The 22,486-nt window shown below is 34.5% G+C and overlaps 1 protein-coding gene across 12 annotated transcripts in view; it reads right to left on the bottom strand.

The window, feature by feature from the left end:
- BCAS3 (BCAS3 microtubule associated cell migration factor) overlaps positions 1 to 22,486 on the bottom strand; it is a 587,541-nt gene that overhangs the window by 371,176 nt on the left and 193,879 nt on the right. For all 12 annotated transcript variants that reach the window (XM_032320065.1, XM_032320063.1, XM_032320069.1 and 9 more), the window contains exon 14: positions 5,153 to 5,286. In XM_032320065.1, the coding sequence (XP_032175956.1) occupies positions 5,153 to 5,286 (134 nt within the window). The remainder of the gene's footprint in view (positions 1 to 5,152; positions 5,287 to 22,486) is intronic.

Below are 22,486 nucleotides of genomic sequence, written 5' to 3'. Positions count from 1 at the left end.
GCCAAAGCAATCTACACGTTTAATGCAATCCCTATCAAAATACCAACAGGATTTTTCACAGAATTAGAACAAATAGTCCCAAAATTTGTATGGAGCTACAAAAGATCCCAAATAGCTAACATAATCTTAAAAAAGAAAAACAAAGCTGATGGTATCACAATTCCAGATTTTAAGTTATACTACAAAGCTACAGTAATCAAAACAGTATGATACTGGCATATAAACAGGCACACAGGTCAATGAAACAGAATAGAAAACGCAGATATGAACCCACAACTAATCTTTGACAAAGCAGGAAAGAACCCAGTGGGAAAAAGACAGTTTCTTCAACAAGTGGTAATGGGAAAACTAGACAGCAACATGCAAAAGAATGAAACTGGACCACTTTCTTCTACCATATATATAAAAAAACAAAACTCAAAATGGATTAAAGACCTAAATGTGAAGCCTGAAACCATAAAAATCCTAAAAGACAGCATAAGCAGTAATTTTCTGACATCAGCTGTAGCAATATTTTTCTAGATATGCCTCCTGAGGCAGAGGAATAATACGAAAAATAAACTCCTGGAACTATATAAAAGTAAAAAGCTTCTGCACAGCAAAGGAAATAATCAACAAAACTAAAAGGCAACCTAATGAATAGGAGAAAATATCTGCAAATGACATATCCAATAAAAGGTTAGAATTCAGATTATATAAAGAATTTATACAACTCAACATCCAAAAAAAACCCAATAAATAACCCACAAATAATGCAATTAAAAACAGGGCAGAAGGGACGCCTGGGTGGCTCAGTTGGTTAAGCGGCTGCCTTCAGCTCAGGTCATGATCCCAGCGTCCTGGGATCGAGTCCCACATCGGGCTCCGTGTTCAGCAGGAAGCCTGCTTCTCCCTCTGCCTCTGCCTGCAACTCTGTCTGCCTGTGCTCACTCTCTCTGACAAAAAAAAAAAAAAAAAAAAAAAAAACAACCAACCAGGGCAGAAGACATGAAAGACCTATCTCCAAAGAAGACAGACAGATGGCCAACAGACACATGAAAGGATGCTCAACATCACTCAGAATCAGGGAAACACAAATCAAAACTATAATGCACTACCACCTCCCACCTGTCAGAACAGCTAAAATCAAAAATGCAAGAAACAATAGGTATTGGCGAGGATTTGGAGAAAAAGGAAACTTTTACACTGCTGGTGGGAATGCAAACTGGTGCAGCAACTCTGGAAAACAGTATGGAGGTTTTTCAGAAATTTAAAAACAGAATTGCCCTACAATCCAACAATTGCACTAGTGGGTGTTTACCCAAAGAATACAAAAACACTAACTCAAAGGGCTACATGCACCCTTATGTTTATTGCAGCATTATTTACAACAGCCAAACTATGGAAGCAACCCAAATGTCCATTAATTGATGATTAGATAAAGAAGATGTCTCTTTCTCTCTCTCTCTCTCACAAACACACCATACCTCCCCACACACACAGTGGAATATTATTCAGTCATAAAAAAGAATGAAATCGTGTCATTTGCAATGCCGTGGATGAAGCTAGAGAATATAATGCTAAGTGAAGTAAGTCAGTCCAAGAAAGACAAATACCATAAGATCTCACTCATTTGTGGAATTTAAGAAAAAAAGCAAATGATCATAGGGGAAAAAATAGAGAGAGGCAAACCAAGAAACAAACTCTTAACTACAGAGAACAAACTGATGGTTACGGGGGCGGGGTGGGGGGAATGGGGGGGTGTGGCAGGATGGGTCAAACAGGTGATGAGGATTAAGGAGTGCACTTGTCATGATAAGCACTGGATTATTAAAGTAAAAACTTAAAAATAATTAAAAGAGAAAAATCATAAGAAAGAGAAACTACATTTATAGTACTTATCAAAATAAATCCACATATGAGTGGACCCATGAAGTTCAAACCCATGTGGTTCAAGCGTTAGCGATGTTTGTTGTTAAGATTCAGGTCACTAGAAAACCCAGAAATGAAACCACAACTACATGGTCAATCTTCAACAAAGCAGGAAAGAATATTCAGTGGAAAAAAGACAGTCTCTTCAACAAATGGTGTTGGGAAAACTGGACAGCAACATGCAAAAGAATTTGAAATTGGAACACTTTCTTATACCAAACACAAATAATTCAAAATAGATGAAAGACCTAAATGTGAGACAGGAAACCATCAAAATTCTAGAGGAGAACATAGGCAGTAACCACTCTGACATCAGCTACTGCAACTTCTTACTAAGTTGTTATATAGTAACTTCTACATAACAACCATATAGTTGGATGTTGCCACATAGTAACTGCTTACTATGTTTTACTAAGTAAGACATATCTTACTAGATCTCTCTCCTCAGGCAAGGGAAACAAGCAAATACAAACTATTGGGATTTCATCAAGATAAAAAGCCTTTCATCAGGATAAGATAAAAAGCTTTTGGGTAATGGGTATTAAGGGGGGATTTTGTGTTGAGTACTGGGTTTACATGTAAGTGATGAATCACTAAATTCTACTCCTGAAATCAGTATTACCCTATATGTCAACTAACTAGAATTTAAACAAAAATTTGAAAAAAAATAATAATTTGGTAAAGTTAAAAAAATGATAAAACCTTCTGCACAATGAAGGAAACAATCAACAAAACTAAAAGGCAACCTTTGGAAGGGGAGAAGATATTTGCAAATGACATATCTGATAAAGGATTAGTATCCAAAATCTATAAAGATCTTATAAAACTCAACACCCAAAAAACAAACAGTCCAGTGAAAAATGGGCAGAAGGCATGAACAGACAAAAAAGATACCACATGAAAAGATGCTCAACATCACTCAACATTAGGGAAATACAAATCAAAACTACAATGAGATACCACCTCAAACCTGTCAGAATGACTAAAATTAACAACACAGGAAACAACAGGTGTTGGTGGGAATGCAAACTGGTGCAGCCACTCTAGAAAACAGTATGGAGGTTCCTCAAAAAGTTAAAAATAGAACTACCCTACAATCCAGCAATTACACTACTGGGTATTTATCCAAAGGAAACTGATTCCAAGGGACACATGAACCCAAATGTTTACAACAGCATTATCAACAGTGGCCAAATTGTGGAAAGAGCCCAATGTCCATCAGCTGATGAATGGATAAAGAAGATATGGTATATATACACAATGGAATACTACTCAGCCATAAAAAAGAATGAAATCTTGCAATTTGTGATGAGGTGGATGGAGCTAGAGAGTATAATGCTAAGCAAAATAAGCCAGTCAGAGAAAGACAAATACCATATGATTTCACTCATATATGAAATTTAAGAAACAAAACAAATGAACACAGTGGAGAAGAAAAGAAAGGCAAACCAAGAAACAGACTCTTAACTATAGAGAATAAACTGATGGTTATCAGAAGACAGGTGGGGGGGATGGGTTAAATGGATGATGGGGATTAAGAAGGGCACTTGTGATGAGCATCAGGTGTTACATGTAAGTGCTGAATCACTAAATTCTACACCTGAAACTAATATTACACTGTATGCTAATTAACTGCAATTTAAATAAAAACTTTTAAAAAATCGGTAACATTTTGAATGAAGAACTTCCCACATTTTAGATTTGGCTGGCTGTATTCTCATGGTATTGTTTAACTTATCTATCTCTGTCTTTTATGTAAAGTACTAATTACATCTAGGGGCTGAATTGGATTCAGGTTTAATTTAGAAGACTGGGCAGAAATAGTTCATAGATAATATTGTATACATCCTATTACATCAAATCAGGAAGTACATGATATCTGACTGTTCCACTTTGGTAATCAGCTAAAACTAAATACAGATGATAAATGCCTAAATCCATTGTTTCATTAGGGGTAGCAATAATGGTGATTCTTAAAATTCTGACTTTTTTTTAATTGAGGTATAACTGACATACAACATTCTATTAGTTTCAGGAGTACAACATAATGATTCAATATGTGTATATATTACGAAATGACCACCACACTAAATCTAAATTCTAACATTTTTAATACTGGAATTCTTCCATAAAGAAAAACTTTCCCTCACCAGCTATTCAGTTATCTTATTAAATTGAAATAAGGAAGACAAGGTACATGCTTCAGTTATCAATTTTCAAAATAATGAGTTAGTAAACAAGCAACCTACACTTATGTCCAATACTTCCTTTTTAAGTATCATTACAAACTCATAGATTTCTATATATTTAAGACGTTTCATTCTATGATAGAAAATTTTAATGGAAACTTATGATAAACAGCATTTTCGACTACCTGGAAAGGATGGACTAGCTAATAAGTGGTGATGGGTCAATGAGCTCTTAGGATAAAGGATATACAGTAGCACATGGTAAATGCATAACTACAAGCTCTGGGAAACCAGAGATTGAACAGTTGGAATTTTAGCCTATTAAGTATCTCAGTATCTACCAAGTGACATTAAGAGTACATGTAAAAGCACTTAGCATGGTACCTAAAACAAATAGTAAGTTATATCTGTGGGTGTGGGTGTGGATGTGTGTGTGGATGTTGTGGGGATGTACACCCATGTATACATGCATGCCCATACATGCATGCACAGTGATGTGTTGCTAAACGTTAAAAACTGGCTCCATAAGAAAAAAAAATAGTTCTGACTTGCAGTGTGTGTCGATTTCCATTAAACACTCCTAACACAAATGTAATGTCACTACAGCCAGAGCTGGGAACACATGTACACAACTCATTCTCACTATACCACCAAATATTATCCATAGAGTCATGTCATAAAATGCAATAATTTTTGCATATATATGAATATGGGCTTACCTGCATATGTGTGTGCATGTGCATCTATGCAAGTATATAAAACCAAAACACACAAAAAAGACCTGGAGAGATATCTAATGGATGAAGGGGTTTTCACCAGTCGAGGGACGGGGGTGGGAGAGAAGGAGATGGTATAGAGTAGGAGGATAAGGATAAATAGAATTTTTGTTTTACCAAGTTCACTGACTTGTTTACCCACTGCTTATGTATTTATTGGGTCAAAATAGGGAATTTTATGTTCTCAATAACATTAAAATTAAGTCCCAAATAAACAGCTTAATCAGATGTCATATTACACACACACAAACACCTTCTATAAAATATACTACTTACTTTGGCTTCAGTTTCTCCTCTGTGAAGAGTATACAGATGATGGACAGCACTTTGTGATGAAGACCAAGGATGAGTAAGAATTTGGAAGACATGAAAGTCATGGCCAAGGGTGTCTGTTGTGACTAGAAGCATTCCTGAAAGACACACCAAAAAGAGAGTAAAAATAAAAACAATTAGGCATGTGGATGAAATATTTTTCAAAGTATTCATTATGCTTTTTTAATTTTTTTTTGAAAAGTCTACCTATTTATTTGACACACAGAGAGAGATCATAAGTAGGCAGAGAGGAAGGCAGAGAAAGAGGGGGAAGCAGGCTCCCTGCTTAGCAGAGAGCCCGATGCGGGGCTCGATCCCAGGACCCTGAGATCATGACCTGAGCCAAAGGCAGAGGCTTAACCCACTGAGTCACCCAGGCACCCCTCTTTATGCTTTAAAGTACTACCGATGGGAAAAAAAAATAACCAAATATGTAAAAAACTTCTCCCAATTAAAAAAAATAAAATACAACATCTTTATTCTGTATGAACCTTCATGCAACATCAGTATACATCAGTATAATTTAGTGAGGACACTAATTGTAGAAGTTTTCTGTTCCCGTATGCCTAGTAAAGAAAGGGTTACTAAGAGTTCTCAAACATTTTAAAACAGCCAATGTGATAACAAAAAATGTGAAAATGACTTCTCTCCATGAAACTAAAACCTGCTCCCACTTTTTACCATTTTTCAAAACCTGAATTTTGAGTTTCAGTTACAATACCCTACCTTAATTCACTAGTTTAAAATGTGTCTCTACCCTAGCATAACATTTATCCAAACTGCTTATAGTGTCTCACAGAGCAAGTTTTTAATTTTGACAAAGTATCTCGGTGAAGAACTCTTTCCCTAATCCATGGTCTCAACTATTTTTTCTGGTAAAATTTTCAGAGTTTTATATTTTACATACAGGTCTATCATTCATTTTGAGTTAATTTTTATAAAAAGCATGAGGTATCACACAAAGGAGCTTTTTTTGGAAATGATGTTCAATTGTTCCAGCAAGATTTCTTTCAGAAACTATTCTTTATCCACTGAATTCTTTATCCTTTATTTTTTTAATCTATTGTCAATTTGCCAAATATCAACTGGCTGTATCTGCATAGATCTTTTTCTGGAATTATTATTCTAGTCCATCAATTTCATCTATAGTCATCTATACTCTCATTAATACCACACTTTCTTCACTACTGTAACTTTATAGTAAATCTTGAAATCAGGTTAGAACCTTTTCAACATTATTTTGGCTATTCCAATTCCTTTCCAAACACAGAATCAGATTTTGATATTTTAAAAAATTCCTAGGATTTTGTGGGAGGATTATATTAAGTCTATAAATCAATTTGAGTATGATGAACATCTTAACAATATTGAGTCTTCTGACCTAGGAACACTTCACATTTCTTAACATATATCTTCTTTGACTTTTTTTTCCTTGTTTGGCACACAAATTGTAAATATATTTTCTTGGATCCATTATAAATGGTATTCTTTATTTTATCTCAATTATCAATTTTTCCCTGCTGATACACAGACATAAAATTGGCATTTTTTATATTCTGCCAGCTCTAGCAAAGGTTTCTTTGTAGATTAGATGGAATTTTCTTTACAGAATATCATGTAGTATGTGACTAGACATAATTTCTTCCTTTCCAAACTACATGCCTTTTTCTCTTTTTCTTCACTTACTACATTTGCTGAGGGAAACAGGACTGGTGAGAAGCAATATTCATAACTTCCAAATTCTAAGACAAGTATTCAATCTTTAAGTATGATTTTAGCTGTAGGATTTTTTATAAATGCCCACTATAAACTTAAGGATGTTCCTTTCCAGTCATAGTTTGTTGAGAGCTTTTATAATGAATGAAATGTTGAATTTTGTCCAGGGTTTTATACCTGTGAGATGATTATGTGGTCGTCTTCTTTACTCGATTAATACGGTGAATTTTACTAATGACTGATTATCAAATGTTGACCAAGCTCCACCTGGTCAAAATCCTTTATTATATGCTGTCAGATTCAATTAGCTAATGTTTTAAGATTTTCATGATGTGTTCCTGAGGGATATTCATTTGTAGGTTTCTAATCATGTATTTATCTGTTTTTAGAATCAGGGTAAAGCTGGTCCTATTGTGAAAGGTTCCTTATATTCTTATTTTCTAGAAGAGATTAGGGAAAAGTGCTATTATTTCTTACCTAGATGTTTAGTAGAATTTGCCAGTGGGCCTTTCTGTAGTTGAACACTCAACAATTTTTTAAATTTAATTTCTTTGTAATTTAAATTTTATTACTTTAAAATGGAAAATTTGAGTGTTTAATGTTCTTCTTGGGTGAATCACTTTCTGTAACTCAAGGAAATGGCCGGGTCTTTGGTGATGTCCACTTTTTCATTGAGATTATCAACAATTTGTTTTCTCTCTCTCTTTTTGCTCATTCTAGCTAGATGCTTTCAAGGATATTTATTTGGGTGTCGCAGAGATATTTTTTTTCTTTCTTTTTTTTTTTTTTTTTTTAAAGATTTTACTTATTTGAGAGAGAGAGAACAAGTTGGGGGATGGTTAGGAAGGGGGAAGCAGACTCCCCGCCAAGCAGGGCACCTGATGTGGGGCTAAATCCCAGGACCCTGAGATCATGACCTGAGCCAAAGGCAGACACTTAACCAACTGAGCCACCCAGATGCCTCAACTGTCATTGATTTTCTTTCGATTTCATTGATTTCTCCTATTTTCCTCCTTCTGCTATTAGTATATTCTGTTACTATTTCCTTCATTCTTTTTAGTTTTATTTGCTTTCTTTTTTCCACTTTTTTTTTTTTAGTGTACATGAACTCACCACCCTGAGATCAAAAGTCAGATACTTAACCGACTGAGCCATTAAGGTACCTCCTTTTTCAACTTTAAGGAAAGCTTAGATTATTGTTTCAGGAACTTTCTTCTTTTTCAGGATACCATTTATTAGTATAAATTTCCCTATAAACCTGCTTTAAAATGGAATGAATTCCAAAAATTTGATACTGCCTTTTTTTTTTTTCATTCAGTTCTAAATGTTTTCTAAATATTTCCTCTTTACTCATGGGATATTTAATATGTTGTTAAGTTTTTCCAAGTATTTGGGTATTTTTAAGGTATCTTTCACATATTGATTTTAATTTAATTCCATTATGATAAGGAATTTGTTAAACCTTATTTTATATGAGACTAGACTAGAGTAGTCCCACATATACTTGAACAGCTGCAGTGTTATAAAGGTCAGCTAATTCAAGTTTATTTATAGTGTTGTTAGGATCTTTAATATCCTTTACATTAAAGAATATTAAATATATTTAATATTATATAAATATTATATAAATATACATATTATTTATATATAATTAAATATATAAATATATACTATATTATATTAAATATATTGTATATATAAATATATAAATATGTAATTATATATTTATATAATTTATATAAATTTTTATATATACAAATTTATATAAATTATATAAATATATATAATAGTATATTAAAGGATATTAATATATATTTAATATCCTTACTGATTGATTGTCTACTTTCTTGTTCTACCACCACTGAGCAGAACTGAACATCTCCAAGTATAATTGTGGATATGTCTTTTTTTTTTCAGTTATATAAGCTCCCTAAATTTTAGACCTTTTTTAAGTCCATACACATTTAGGATTATTAGGACTTCTTGGTGAACAGCCTCTTTTATCGTGATGTCCCATTTCAACCCTGATATTTTCCTGTTTTGAAGTCTATTTTTTCTGATACTGATACCATCACTCTAGCTTTGTTTTGATTGGTTCACACATGGTATGTGCTTTTCCATTTTTTCACTTTTAAAATCAATATAAATATATTTATAAATATATTTAATATTTTTATTTTATAAATATTTTAAAAATGTATTTAATATTTATATATAAATATATATTTAAATTAATATTATATTTAATTAATATAAATTACTTTGTTTTAGATAATAATTGAGGTCTAATTTGGGTTTTTGTTTTTTTTAATCTAATTCTGGACTTTTTAAGTTGGCGTTTGTAGTTCATTCACATTTAGCCTAACTTACTTGTAGTGTTAAGTTTATAGCTACAAGTTTATTATTTTTTTATTACTTTTCTGACGGTTTCCTTCCATTTGTTGTTTCTCTGCTCTTGCTTCCTTCCTTTTTCTAGATAATTTCAATACTTTTAATATCCACTTTTAATTTTCCTATTATCTTTTTAAATATCTCTCTTACATTACATTTCTATCGGTTATTCCAGGAACTATAATACACACATCCAAATTTGTGCGTGTTTGTTTATATTTTGTCCAGAATTTATATTTGTTTTCTGTGGGAAGAATGGTTTATTGGCTCACTCTGCTATGCCAAAAGCAGAATCACATTTTTTAACTCTTAAAACTTTTCTCGGTTGAAAAAAATGCTATGAAAGCATATTAAGTGCTAGTGGGAAGATTAAGGTAGGCATTGAAATGAAAAGATGAAGTATATGTGAGTTTGCTATCCACCTGGCTAATATAAGGTACAACTCTAGTCACTATGTTAAATTAAAAAATACCATACAAGATGTCAGTGTCCTGACTACTTCCAAGAGAATACATTTTAGATGATGAAAAGTGTCATTTACTGAGCTCTACTTCAAATGTGTAACAGTTTATGTAACATTGCCTCCCACTCTGCACCCAACTATGGTCATGAGGTCACTGACATATTTTATCTTCTTTCCATATTACTGTTGTTATCCAAACAATAAATTTCTAAGGTTGGGCATGAATGCTTAGTTATCCTTTTGTGGACAATACTTCTTCACTCCTCCTAGTTTTTGCTGAGTTATACTAAGTCTGAATTATCACAGTTCTGCTCATGTGTTCTGATTTCACTTTTCCACAACAAAATGATTTTCTGAACATGACAAACAATTCAATGGAAACATTCTGACAGGAAAATGATGTACTTATAATACAAATATATGACTCACCTACTGAAGATAAACTCCATTTCTTTTAGAATCATATCAATATTTTACTCATAATAAGAACTCCAAGTCAAGTTAGCCAAATCAAGACAATTACTGTTTCACATGTGAATGACAATCACAAATGAACACTTTTCAATAAGCTCCCAGCTTTTCCAACTGACATTAACATCTGTCTAGTTTCTAATATCTAAAACAAATTCCGATTTTTAGAGAAATAGGCCACTGAAAATTTATCTTTATTACCTATCTCAAGTAGTGCCTGGGTGGCTCAGTCAGTTAAGTGGCTGTCTTTGGCTCAGGTCATGATCTCAGGGTTCTGAGATTGAGCCTTGAGTAGGGCTCCCTGCTCAGTGAAAAGTTTGCTTTTCCCTCTCCTTCTGCCCCTCCCTCTGCTCATGCTCACTAGCTTGCTCTTGCTCTCTCTCAAATAAATAAAAATATTTTTAAAATAGGTTTTCTTTTCCCACTTTCCCATGGAAGTGGTATAATCTACCAATGAGCTTTTTTTGATAAAATTTTAAAATAGTTAAGAAAAACTGGAAGAGCATAGAGGAAAGGAAGAAATAAATAACTAGTAAAAGTACTATACAATCATGTGCTTCCTTTTAATTTATAATTTCCTCTTTTGCACACATTCTGCTGGGAGAAATGACAAGCCTTTTTTTTTCTAGAAAACAACTTAAAAGGCCGATATACATAAAAGGAAAAACTTGTACAGAGTAGACTGTGGCTTGAGAACTATTTATGCAGCATCAGAAGACTAAACCAGACTCTAGCCTGGCCATAAACTAAACCCACGCCCCAAATGAGGTGCCAAGCCACAAAAAGCATTTGCGTCATCTGGGAATACAAGGAAAAGAAGGACTTCTAATTATAGGGCCTGGAAGCGGAAGCTTAGAGTGATTAGCTGTTTAGACGCTGTTGTGTGTTTATCTGGAAGCTTCCTCTCCCTCACTCTCAGCCTCAAGTTTGATAGATGAGCGTTAGCATTAGAGGGTGGGGACTGAAGCTGCTGATGGTACATGGCGTTCTCCAAAATCTGAGGTAGCTGGAGACTGAACATTAAGGCTTCTGCAGCCTCATAAGAACATAAATCTTTTCAACTGGGCGTCAGCTGGTTAGCCCAAAAGGCAAAATTAAAGAGTAGCAAACCTCCACTAGGCATATGCCATAAAATCTTGGAAACATGAGTAGGTATGTCTTTTTTACCATATCCTATTTATAACACCTCCCTAATTGTATGGTTCTTTATCATGTGCACACATATGAACTGGAAAACAAATTACCAGCTATTACATTATCTTCCAAAAAGAGATATAAACACTGATCTACTGGGGCAAACAGAAATCATTACAGGAATTCAAAATGTATCACTCTAAAATAATTTTACATTTTGGTATTAATTCTTGTAAATTTAATACTTCCCCCATCAATACCTGTACAGATTAAAACTTATAAATTATTTAATTATCTTTCAAAGTTACTAGTCAAATTTGTAAACATAAAAGAAAAACAAAACTTAGTACGGATAAAAAAACCTTTTAGGTCTTCAAATTACATAAAACCACAATAATAACCTATGAAAGTCTGATTCATAGAACCTATAAACTGAATGTGAATACTTGAAAACAATGGTCTCAAAATTTCCCTGTGGGCAGCATTGATGTTAGCACATTTCTTAAGCTGCTTGAAGATGCTGATAATCAAACTCATGACTGTATTTTTCTACATTTGTGGCCCAGAATATATTAAGTCTTTCTTAAATTTAAGCTGAAAAATCACTGTTAAAAGCACTGCATTACACACTGTTAGATGCACAAGGGATATGATTCATTTTATCCCTTCCTTAAGTTGCATATATCCACGACCAAGATAAATTAGACCAAAATCTCTGTTATGGTTCTTACTCATTTGTTCCATGTGGAAAAATCTAAAATCAATAATTGGTTTTCTAGTCCACTTATTTTATAACTTACTATCTCCATCTTCTTGCATTTTTAGGAATTTCAAGTTAAGTGTCCTAACATCTTCACTGGAACAATTAATTCGTTTTCTTCCTTTCACTTTGCATCATGTAATATTTAGGATTCTGAAGATATCTTTGACCATATTCAATGGGTTTTTATATTAAATATGCAAATATTCATTATTTTCAATGGTCTTCTCATCCAGGAGACATATAGGAAAAGTGGTGCATGTCTATGTATTTTTATTTTTCCAAATGGTTGAATACATTTTTTGGTCAGATGCCAAAATAGTTTTTAAGCTTTATTAACCTTCATTAATATACAATTTATTTACAATAAATGTACTCATTTTATACAGTTTGATGAGTCTGACAAGCATATACACCTACACTGCTGGCATCATCAAGACAGAGCACATGCGAAAAAAATTCCCTTGTGTCCACTTGCCAGTCCATCCCCTCCCCAGTGCATGGCCCCAGGCAACCACTGATTGGCTTTCTGTCATTATGAATTAATACTGCCTACATTAGAATTCCATGTAAATGGATTCACACAATATCTTGTTAAACCTACTACTGTGGCTAACAGTACTACATTCATTTATTTATATTACTGGGCAGTATTCCATTATACAGATATATGATCATTTATTTGTCCATTCAGCAATTGTTTCTAGTTTTTGGCTACTCTAAAACTAACTCCTAGTAAGAGTCAAAAACAAGTCTGTGCGAACGTGTGTTTTTATTACGTGAATATGTAGGAGTAGAACTGTTGGCTCACATGTATGTTTAACCTGATCCAAAAAAAAAAAAAAACCATGAAAATGCTTATTCAAAGTGGCTGTATCATTTTAACTTTCTCATGAGCTCCATAATTCATTAGCATTTGGTACTGTCAGTCTTTAAAATTCTTATTTATTTATTTATTTATTATTTTTTTCAGTCTTTAAAATTCTTAATCATTTCAGTGAGTATTTGGTGATTTCTTCTGGTTTTCGTATGCCACATTCCTTGATGACCAGTAATGCTGATCAGCTTTCCATGTGTTAAATGGCTATTTGCATATTTTCTTTTGTGACATGATTGTTCAAATCTTTAGCCTATTTTTAATTGTTTTGTCTTTTCATCACATATACCTATTTGTATGTATGATGTATGACTATACACATATATGACACTCTCTCCCAGTTTATGGCACCCCAACTTATTTTCTTAATCATATCTTTCCCAAGATCCTTAATTTAATGAAAGCCAATTTTATGGTTTGTGTTTGGGTATCCTATCTAAAACATCCTTCTCTATCTCTCCTGGGTCACAATGATATAATCCTTTTGTTTTCTCTTTGAAGGTTTATAGTTTAAGCTTTTAAATTAAATCTATGATCAATTTAGAGTTCATTTTAGTATATGGTGGTAAGTAAAAGTTTGGGTTTTTTCCCAAGTGGATATCCCAGCTGTTCCAGCACCACTGTTGAGACAACTTTACTATCCACACTGAATTACTATTTTGGTCAAATAATCAAGAAACCATGTGCATGGGATCAATTTTTGAATTCTACTCCATCCATCTATAACTATATTTGTCCCAAACTATCTTTTCTTGATTACTATACATTTAGAGTAGGCCACTCACCTTTTCCAGATTGATTTGACTACTGCAGATTCTTTGAATTTCTATATAATTTTGGAAAAAGCTCGTGTTGATTACGTTTGGTTTAACCATTCACTTTTAATAAAGTGATCCATTAGTGGACAATATTAACACTAAAAGGATATCAAGGCATAAAGTGAGTAAATATTTTTATAAAGATATAATTTTCTTTCACAACTGAATGAGTTTTCTTATATTATAGTATCACAACATGGAGGCAAATGTAAAATTTTTAGATAAAGTAGAACTGGCAAATACAATGTAGTACAATGGCAAATGTAGTACAATGGCAAAAGTAGTACAATGGCAAATGTAAAATTTTTAGATAAAGTAGAACTGGGAAGATAAGGAACTATTGTTTGGGAAGATTAATTTGATGCCTAACTTTATTCAGGAAAAGTTAAAGTTATCATACAATTTCAGAGTTTTATAACTCTAAAGGCCTTAGAATCAGCATGCCTTACTTCAATTAATAGATACAATTACCGAAACCCACAGTGAGAAAACCAAATTTGAGGGTCTAAAAAGTGTTAGCTTGTGTTGTATATTATTAGTACCAATACCTTATTGTCCTCAGAGAAAAATTATAAACACAGATACACACATACAACTATTACAGACAATACGTTTCAAATTGAGGTTAATAGGAATTTGGTAGACAGAGGAGGAGTAAAGTGAAATATCATGAAAAGCAGAAGACAGGAGAAGCAAAGAGGATATGATGCAGAGCAGTCTGCTTGGAACAGACAGTCTATGTATTAGGACTATAATATACAATTTGAAAGGTAAATTTGGAAATTAGGTATTTCCAAGGAATGCCATTCAATGTACTAAGGGGGGGGGGGGGTGGCGGTGTGTGTGTGTTTTTATGTGTGTGTGTGCGCACGTGCATGCACGTACCAAGCTATATACTTAGCATTCATGCAATCTACATTTTGTAAGCTACGTTCAATAAAAATGAAGACAAACCAAAACATAAGGGTAAGAGAACAAGATTAAAATTGGTCGTTTTATAGAGAGTGAATGGAGAGAGAGGAAAGACAGATGCTCAACAGAGCAGTTAGTTAAAATCCTACCCCTATGGGGCAGGGGAGGCGGGGGACACAATAAAACCTAAACAAAAAAAAAGCAACCAGAGAAGGATGCATAAGAAATATAGATTCGTGGTGAGGGTCAAGAAAGAGGTCAATGAGTCTTAGATGTGCAGCCTGGCCAAATGGGTGGTCAAAGCACCATGAATCATGTATTCCAGAGCATATATATGACACTCTAACAGATTTCAATCAAGGGTCTAGCAGGGGAGATCAGAAACTATGTAACAAATAGTTATTAGATGAAAAATAAAAGTGATGATCATTAAACATTTTTATTTTGGGCATATCTGCAAATATGTCAAATATTAGCAAATTACCAACAGTCTCTGGAAATTAGATTTCATTACCTATCTACACTATTTCAAAACATGACTCCTTAATTACGTTTCAGAAAGAATATTCATAAGAACAACCACTGTCATACAACAAAGATCACTGGGCAGGTAGGCACTCTTTGCACAACCTCATTCTACACATCTGTATCCATAATAGGTAAGTGTAATGGCTTTTTAGCCTGTCAGAAAGATATGGCTTTGGGGTGTCTGGGTGGCTCAGTCAGCTAAGCATCTGATTCTTGATTTCAGCTCATGTCATGATCTAAGGGTTGTGAGATCGAGTCCTATATCAGGTTCTGCTTGAGGTTCTTCTTCTCTCCCTCTCCTTCTGCTCCTCCCCCACTCTCTCTTTCTCTCTCTCAAGTAAATATCTTTAAAAAAAAAAAAGACTTGAATAGTGAGATCAAAACCAACTATAACCATCAAAAACTTCCCACAAAACAATGAAAAGAACAAAGGGAAAGCCAAAAGACAAGTTCATTTTATTTTATTTTAAAGATTTTATTTATTTGACAGAGATCACAAGTAGGCAGAGAGAGAGGGGGGAAGCAGGCTCTCTGCTGAGCAGAGAACCCAATGCAGGGCTCGATCCCAGGACCCTGGGATCATGACCTGAGCCAAAGGCAGAGGCTTTAATCCACTGCCCCTAGTTCATTTTAAATTAAATAATTTTATTCTCATCTATACTGTTGGTACTCTAAAATGGCTTTTTTTTGTAAAACCCATTATGTTTATTCTGAATACTGATATGGACTACTGTTTTGTTTATTCTTTTTTTTTTAAATTTTTTATTTTTTATAAACATATGTTTTTATCCCCAGGGGTACAGGTCTGTGAATCACCAGGTTTACACACTTCACAGCACTCACCAAAGCACATACCCTCCCCACTGTCCATAATCCCACCCCCTTCTCCCAAACCCCCTTCCCCCAGCAACCCTCAGTTTGTTTTGTGAGATTAAGAGTCACTTATGGTTTGTCTCCCTCCCAATCCCATCTTGTTTCATTTATTCTGGAAACAGTTAACAAAATCAAAAGACAACTGACAGAATGGGAGAAGATATTTGCAAACGACATATCAGATAAAGGACTAGTGTCCAGAATCTATAAAGAACTTAGCAAACTCAACACCCAAAGAACAAATAATCCAATCAAGAAATGGGCAGAGGACATGAACAGACATTTCTGCAAAGAAGACATCCAGATGGCCAACAGACACATGAAAAAGTGCTCCATATCACTCGGCATCAGGGAAATACAAATCAAAACCACAATGAGATATCACCTCACACCAGTCAGAATGGCTAAAATCAACAAGTCAGGAAATGACAGATGCTGGCGAGGATGCGGAGAAAGGGGAACTCTCATACACTGTTGGTGGGAATGCAAGCTGGTGCAGCCACTCTGGAAAACAGCATGGAGGTTCCTCAAAATGTTAAAAATAGAACTGCCCTATGACCCAGCAATTGCACTATTGGGTATTTACCCTAAAGATACAAACGTAGTGATCCAAAGGGGCACGTGCACCCGAATGTTTATAGCAGCAATGTCCACAATAGCCAAACTATGGAAAGAACCTAGACGTCCATCAACAGATGAATGGATCAAGAAGATGTGGTATATATACACAATGGAATACTATGCAGCCATCAAAAGAAATGAAATCTTGCCATTTGCGACAACATGGATGGAACTAGAGCGTATCATGCTTAGCGAAATAAGTCAAGCAGAGAAAGACAACTATCATATGGACTACTGTTTTTAGCATGCTCCCTTTCATCATCCATTCCTACACCCAGTCCCCATTCCCATCCCTTTCTACCCTAAGTACCCATCCTATTGGATGTAATGTATGTCCTTTGGAATATATGTATCCTTGAGAAATATTTGCACTGTTTTCAGAGCAATGTTCAAAATAATTAACATATGGCAAGAGAACAGACAAATCTGAATGAGAACACTGAAACAAGCCTGAACCCAGGGGAGCACCAGAGCATTCTAGAGGAGAGGAAACTGGAAAGGACCACAAATATTCAAGCACTTCACTGCTTAACAACCAGTGAAGTTTTCCTGATAAGCAAAAGTTAATTCACCCTTGGCTACTTTGCATGTATGTACTTGGCTAAAAATATTCTTCTTTACTTTCTTCAAAATTTAATACTCAGTTTCTACTGTTATAGTTACACCTGTTATGGGCAGTACAGTGTTACAGATTATGTGTGTGTGTGTGTGTGTATATATGTTTGCTTCACATTTTACATAGCATACATACATGTATTCTCATCTTTCATTAATCCTTTTAGGGCTAACTGAGCACCTTTGCTTAATTAACTAGAAATACTATGGCAGTCATGGTGGAAAAGGAGAAGGGCTCCCCCTTACTAATGGACACCCAGGACCCGGGGCTACATTAGGATATTAATGGGCTTTGGGCATTTTGGCCTTTATGGACACTGTCTTCAGTGAAAAAATATTTAAAGTTGTATTTTATGATTACAGTTGCTGGTTTAAACATATATTAAAGTATCCCATTAGCGTAAAAGTCTATTTATTTATTTATTTATTTATTTATTTATTTTTGCTTTTAAAAGGAATTAAACATTTTGGTGGGGCCACAATAATAGCACAGGTCCTGGGTATGATGCCTAGTGTACTTTATGGTAAGTCAAACCTGCAAAGTTCCCACTGACTCTCATACAAGTCCTGCGCCACAAAGAGAGAGCAAAGAGAACACATTCTTCAGGGAGTAATCCATTACATGAGTAAAACATATCATTTTATGAAATGACGACAGAAGAGAGTAACTACAAATCTAGAATGGAAACATCTCTTTCTTGGGGAGGGGGAGCAATAAACTCTCCAAGCTGCCTCTGCATTGTTCGTGATACAGTATAAGTGACTGGCAGTAATAAACCAGAAGCTGTCAGATGAGAGAAAAAATCTGAAGCCACATAATTCTGTAAATCTAAGGCATTATAGATGTTAATAAAAATCAAGACAAGGTATTTTCCTGACCACTCACTATGATTAATGGGGACAACTCTGTGCAAGAGAAAAAAAATATCCAACCTAAACTTTTTAAATGATTAACCCAAGACCACCATCACCTTTCAATATATAGCATTTAATTAACCAGAAAAATTTCAAGTCTGTTAAAGATGCAGTCAAGCATCCAAAGAGGTACATGTTTAATCTACTTTACTATAGACCCAACATTCATTTTCCTCTTATTAATGGATGGAAAAGCAATTTCCCTGCCAAGGAAGGGCAATTATTTCAAATGTAGATGTGCTGCATTTCACAGCTCTCAGCTACTCAGCTGGCAGAAATAAAGCCTCTGGAAAACAGATCAATTATTTACCAAATTAAAGACAACAGGTCTGTTTTAGAAATGTCAGGCTTACTGCATACGGTTGAGTATTTCTCTATTCTATTTCTAATTTCCAATTTAATTAACAAAATATACTTGTCTTCTTTTATGTCAAAGACAATATACTTAATAATACGCCAATCTAGTGTACTTAGTTACACAAATATGATACATTTTCCACAGGATATTTTTAATATTTATGTTATATATTTCAGTCTTAAGTATATGTGATATGTTTCTTCATTTAATACAATTTGCCACCAGGGATCACTTCCATAATTTAGGGGAAACGATGATTCTTGCTCAAACCACAAATGAGAAATAATTTGGTTTTATTCAACAAATGAATAATTATGCTGAATTAATGCCTTATCTCTGCCCTGCCAGAGTTTTTCCATGATGATAATGAGAGAAAAGAATAATTAATTAATGTAAGTATTCAGTGTATACTTACTACCAACTATGTGAAAATTACCAGGCTAATAATAAACAATGCCTGGGGACAAAGTAAGAGCTTACCTCTAGTAGAAAACATGTTGAAAGGATACTCTCAATGGGTATAAGTAAATTTAAAGTAGGATGAGGTAGGTTAATAATAATAAAAACAATGCCAGCTGAATTTCGTGAGGCCTCATCATATTTTGGTATTGTTTTACACACCATTATCACCCCCCATTTCACTGAAGAGAAAACTGAAGTTCTGGGGGTGATCCAAATAGACTAAGTAACTTGCCCAATTAAGTGGCAAGGTGGAGGGGGCATGACATTTTATTTAGAGTCAGGCAGGTCTTCACAAAATGATATTTAAAGTGGGACTCAAGAGATAAAAAGGAGTTACCCTGGTAAGAGAGGATCTCAGAAGAGGAAAAATGATGTAACATGTTTAAGGAGCTGAAAAATTGTGTGGCTAAATGTTGGAGGGAAAGGGTAGGAGAAAAGGTTGAAGCAGTAAAGTTGTGTTGGGCTATAATACTTTTAGACATCACAATACAAGATGAAGGTATAATTAATATTTAACATCTCTTACAAAATATTTGAGTATCTTAAAATGGAAGTAAACATATTGGAAAAAGTATGACACAACATAAACAGAAGAACCTAGAATTGGGCTGTGAACAAGTAAGACTTTTTTAAAAAACTAAGAGTAACTGAATGATTCTTACATGTACTGTTGTGAACTCAGTATTTGTGCAGCCCCAAATTTCTATACTGAAACTCTTAAAAACTCAAGCTATATGTGGAGATGAGGTCTTTAAGGAAGTAATTAAGTTTAAATCAGGTGAAAGGGTGAGACCATGATCTGATATGATTAGTTTCCTTATGAGAAGAGCCATCACAAACCCTTGTACACCACTGGTAAGAATGTAAATTGGTACAACCACTGTGAAAAACAACATGGAAGTTCCTCAAAAAATTAATAATAGAACACCCATATGCTATATGCACCCCTATGTATAGTACAGCATTATTTTTAACAGCCAAGATATGGAAGAAACCTAAGTGTCCATCAATACATGAATGGATAAAGATGTCATATATATTTATATATATATAATAAAGAATATTACTTGGCTATAAAAAAGGATGCGATTTTTACCATTTGCAACATAGATGGAGCTAGAGGGTTACTATGCTAAGAGAAGTCAGGAAGAGAAATATCATATATCTAATTAAATGTGGCATCTAAAAAAATGAAACAAATGAACAAATAAACAAAAAAAACAGACTTAAATACTGAGAACAAACTGATGGTTGCCAGAGGGGAGGTGAGGGGGATGAGCAGAAGAGATAAAGGTTAAGAGGTACAAACTTCCAGTTATAAAATAAATAAGTCAGGGAGATTAAAAGTACAGCATAAGGAATATAGCCGGTAATACTGTAATAATGTTGCATGGTGACAGATGGTGATTACATTTATCACGGTGAGCACTAAGTAAGGTAGAGAATTGTCAAATCAAGATATTATACACCAGTAACTAATAGAACAATCAATTATATTTCAATTTTTAAAAAAGAACAAAAATAAAAATTTAAAAAGAGAGACCACAGAACTAGCTTCCTCTCTCTCTCCTTGCTCCCCTACACCAAAGAAAGGCCATGTGAAGACGCACTGAGAAGTTGACTATTTGTTAGTCAGGAAGAAACACCTCACTAGAAATCAAATCAGCTGGAACCCGGTTCTTGGACTTCTAGCCTCCAGAACTGGGGGGAAAAATGCTGTTGTTTAAGCCCCCCAGTCTATGGTATTTTGTTAGGACAGCCTGAGCTAATACAGGTACACAGGTTACTGTCTACATCTAGTGTCTTCAACATTTTACCTGCTCCAATGACCAGCAAAGAGGATTTGGGGTTGAATTTGTAAAATCAAAAGAGACCGCTGTTCTTATCCTACAACCAAAACAAAACCAATAAAAAAACCCTGAAGTATTTTAAAAAATAAACTTGAAAATTCAATACAAAAAACATAAATAAAAGTAGTTTCTCTTATATCAAGCAGAACAGCAGGAGGAAGAAAAATCCACAATATGTGAGGGCAAGAAGAACTCAGCAACCTTTTTAAAAATTTTCAATGGCTCCATTTGAACTGATAACCATAAATTAGAATGATGCCCCCCAAAGCACAACTCTGTACTCAACTAACCAAAAGGATCAGATTAATAATGCTTTAATGGGGTACCCAAGTGGCTCAGTTGGTTAAGCACCTGCCTTTGGCTCAGGTCATGATCTTGGGGTCCTGGGATCAAGCCCCATGTCAGGCTCCACACTCAGTGGTGGGGTATGCCCCCCCAAATAAATAAATATTTTTTAAAAGATTAATGTTAAAAGAGAGCTGACATTAGAAAATAAATAGACAACTGTCAAACTAACCTATCCCGTCTAGTTGAAACATTCCTGAAAATTATGGGCAAGATGCAGATATTCCCATGCAGAGAAAAACTAAAAAAGTCATCTTCAGGGGTGCCTGGGTGGCTCGGTGGGTTAAAGCCTCTGCCTTCGGCTCAGGTCATGATCTCAGGGTCCTGGGATCGAGCCCCGCATTGGGCTCTATGCTCAGCAGGGAGCCTGCTTCCTCCTCTCTCTCTGCCTGCTTCACTGACTATTTGTGATCTCTGTCTGTCAAATAAATAAATAAAATTTTTAAAAAAGTCATCTTCATCAGAGAATCCAGAAATAGCCCACAGAAGTATGTTACTTGAATAAGAAAAGTGCAAAAGAAATTCAATGGAGAAAGAATGGGACCTTGAAAAAAATGATGAAGTATCACCTGAATATCCACAAGCGAAAAAACAAACAAACAAATGAACCATGACCTAGTCCAATGTATTATACAAAAACTAACACAAAATGGGGAACCTGAGTGACACAGTGGGTTAAGTGTTCAACTTCTGATTTCAGCTCAGGTCATGATCTCAGTGTCCTGAGATCAAGTCCCGCATCAGGCTCCACGCTGGCCAAGAAGCCTGTTAAGACTCTTTTTCCCTCTCCCTCTGCACCCCCATAAAAAACTAACACAAAATGGATAAATTTAATTATAAAATGTAAAACCAGAATACTATTAGAAAATCACATAAAGAGAAAAGTCTTCAGGCCCCAGACTGGTGCACCACTTTTAGACATGAACAAAAAAACTGAAATGATTTTTTTAAATTGGATTGGACAAAAAGTAAGTAATTTTGCTCTGCAAAAAAACCCTGTTAGATAAAAATACAAACTCCTCGCTGGGAAGAAATATTTCCAAGTCATCTTTCTTACCTGTATCTAGTATTTATAAAATAAAAAGTGGTGAGAATAGCAAATACCAGAAAGGGTGTAGAGAAAGCATGTCTAGGGGATTAAAGGAAAGTATGAGAAGTATGTCTCACCAAATAGAGAATATCAATAAAG

Source organism: Mustela erminea, chromosome 18 (genome assembly GCF_009829155.1).
Source record: "Mustela erminea isolate mMusErm1 chromosome 18, mMusErm1.Pri, whole genome shotgun sequence".
Lineage (NCBI taxonomy): Eukaryota > Metazoa > Chordata > Mammalia > Carnivora > Mustelidae > Mustela > Mustela erminea.
Note: the sequence above shows the minus strand (reverse complement) of the source record. Positions and strands in the feature narration are given on the sequence as shown.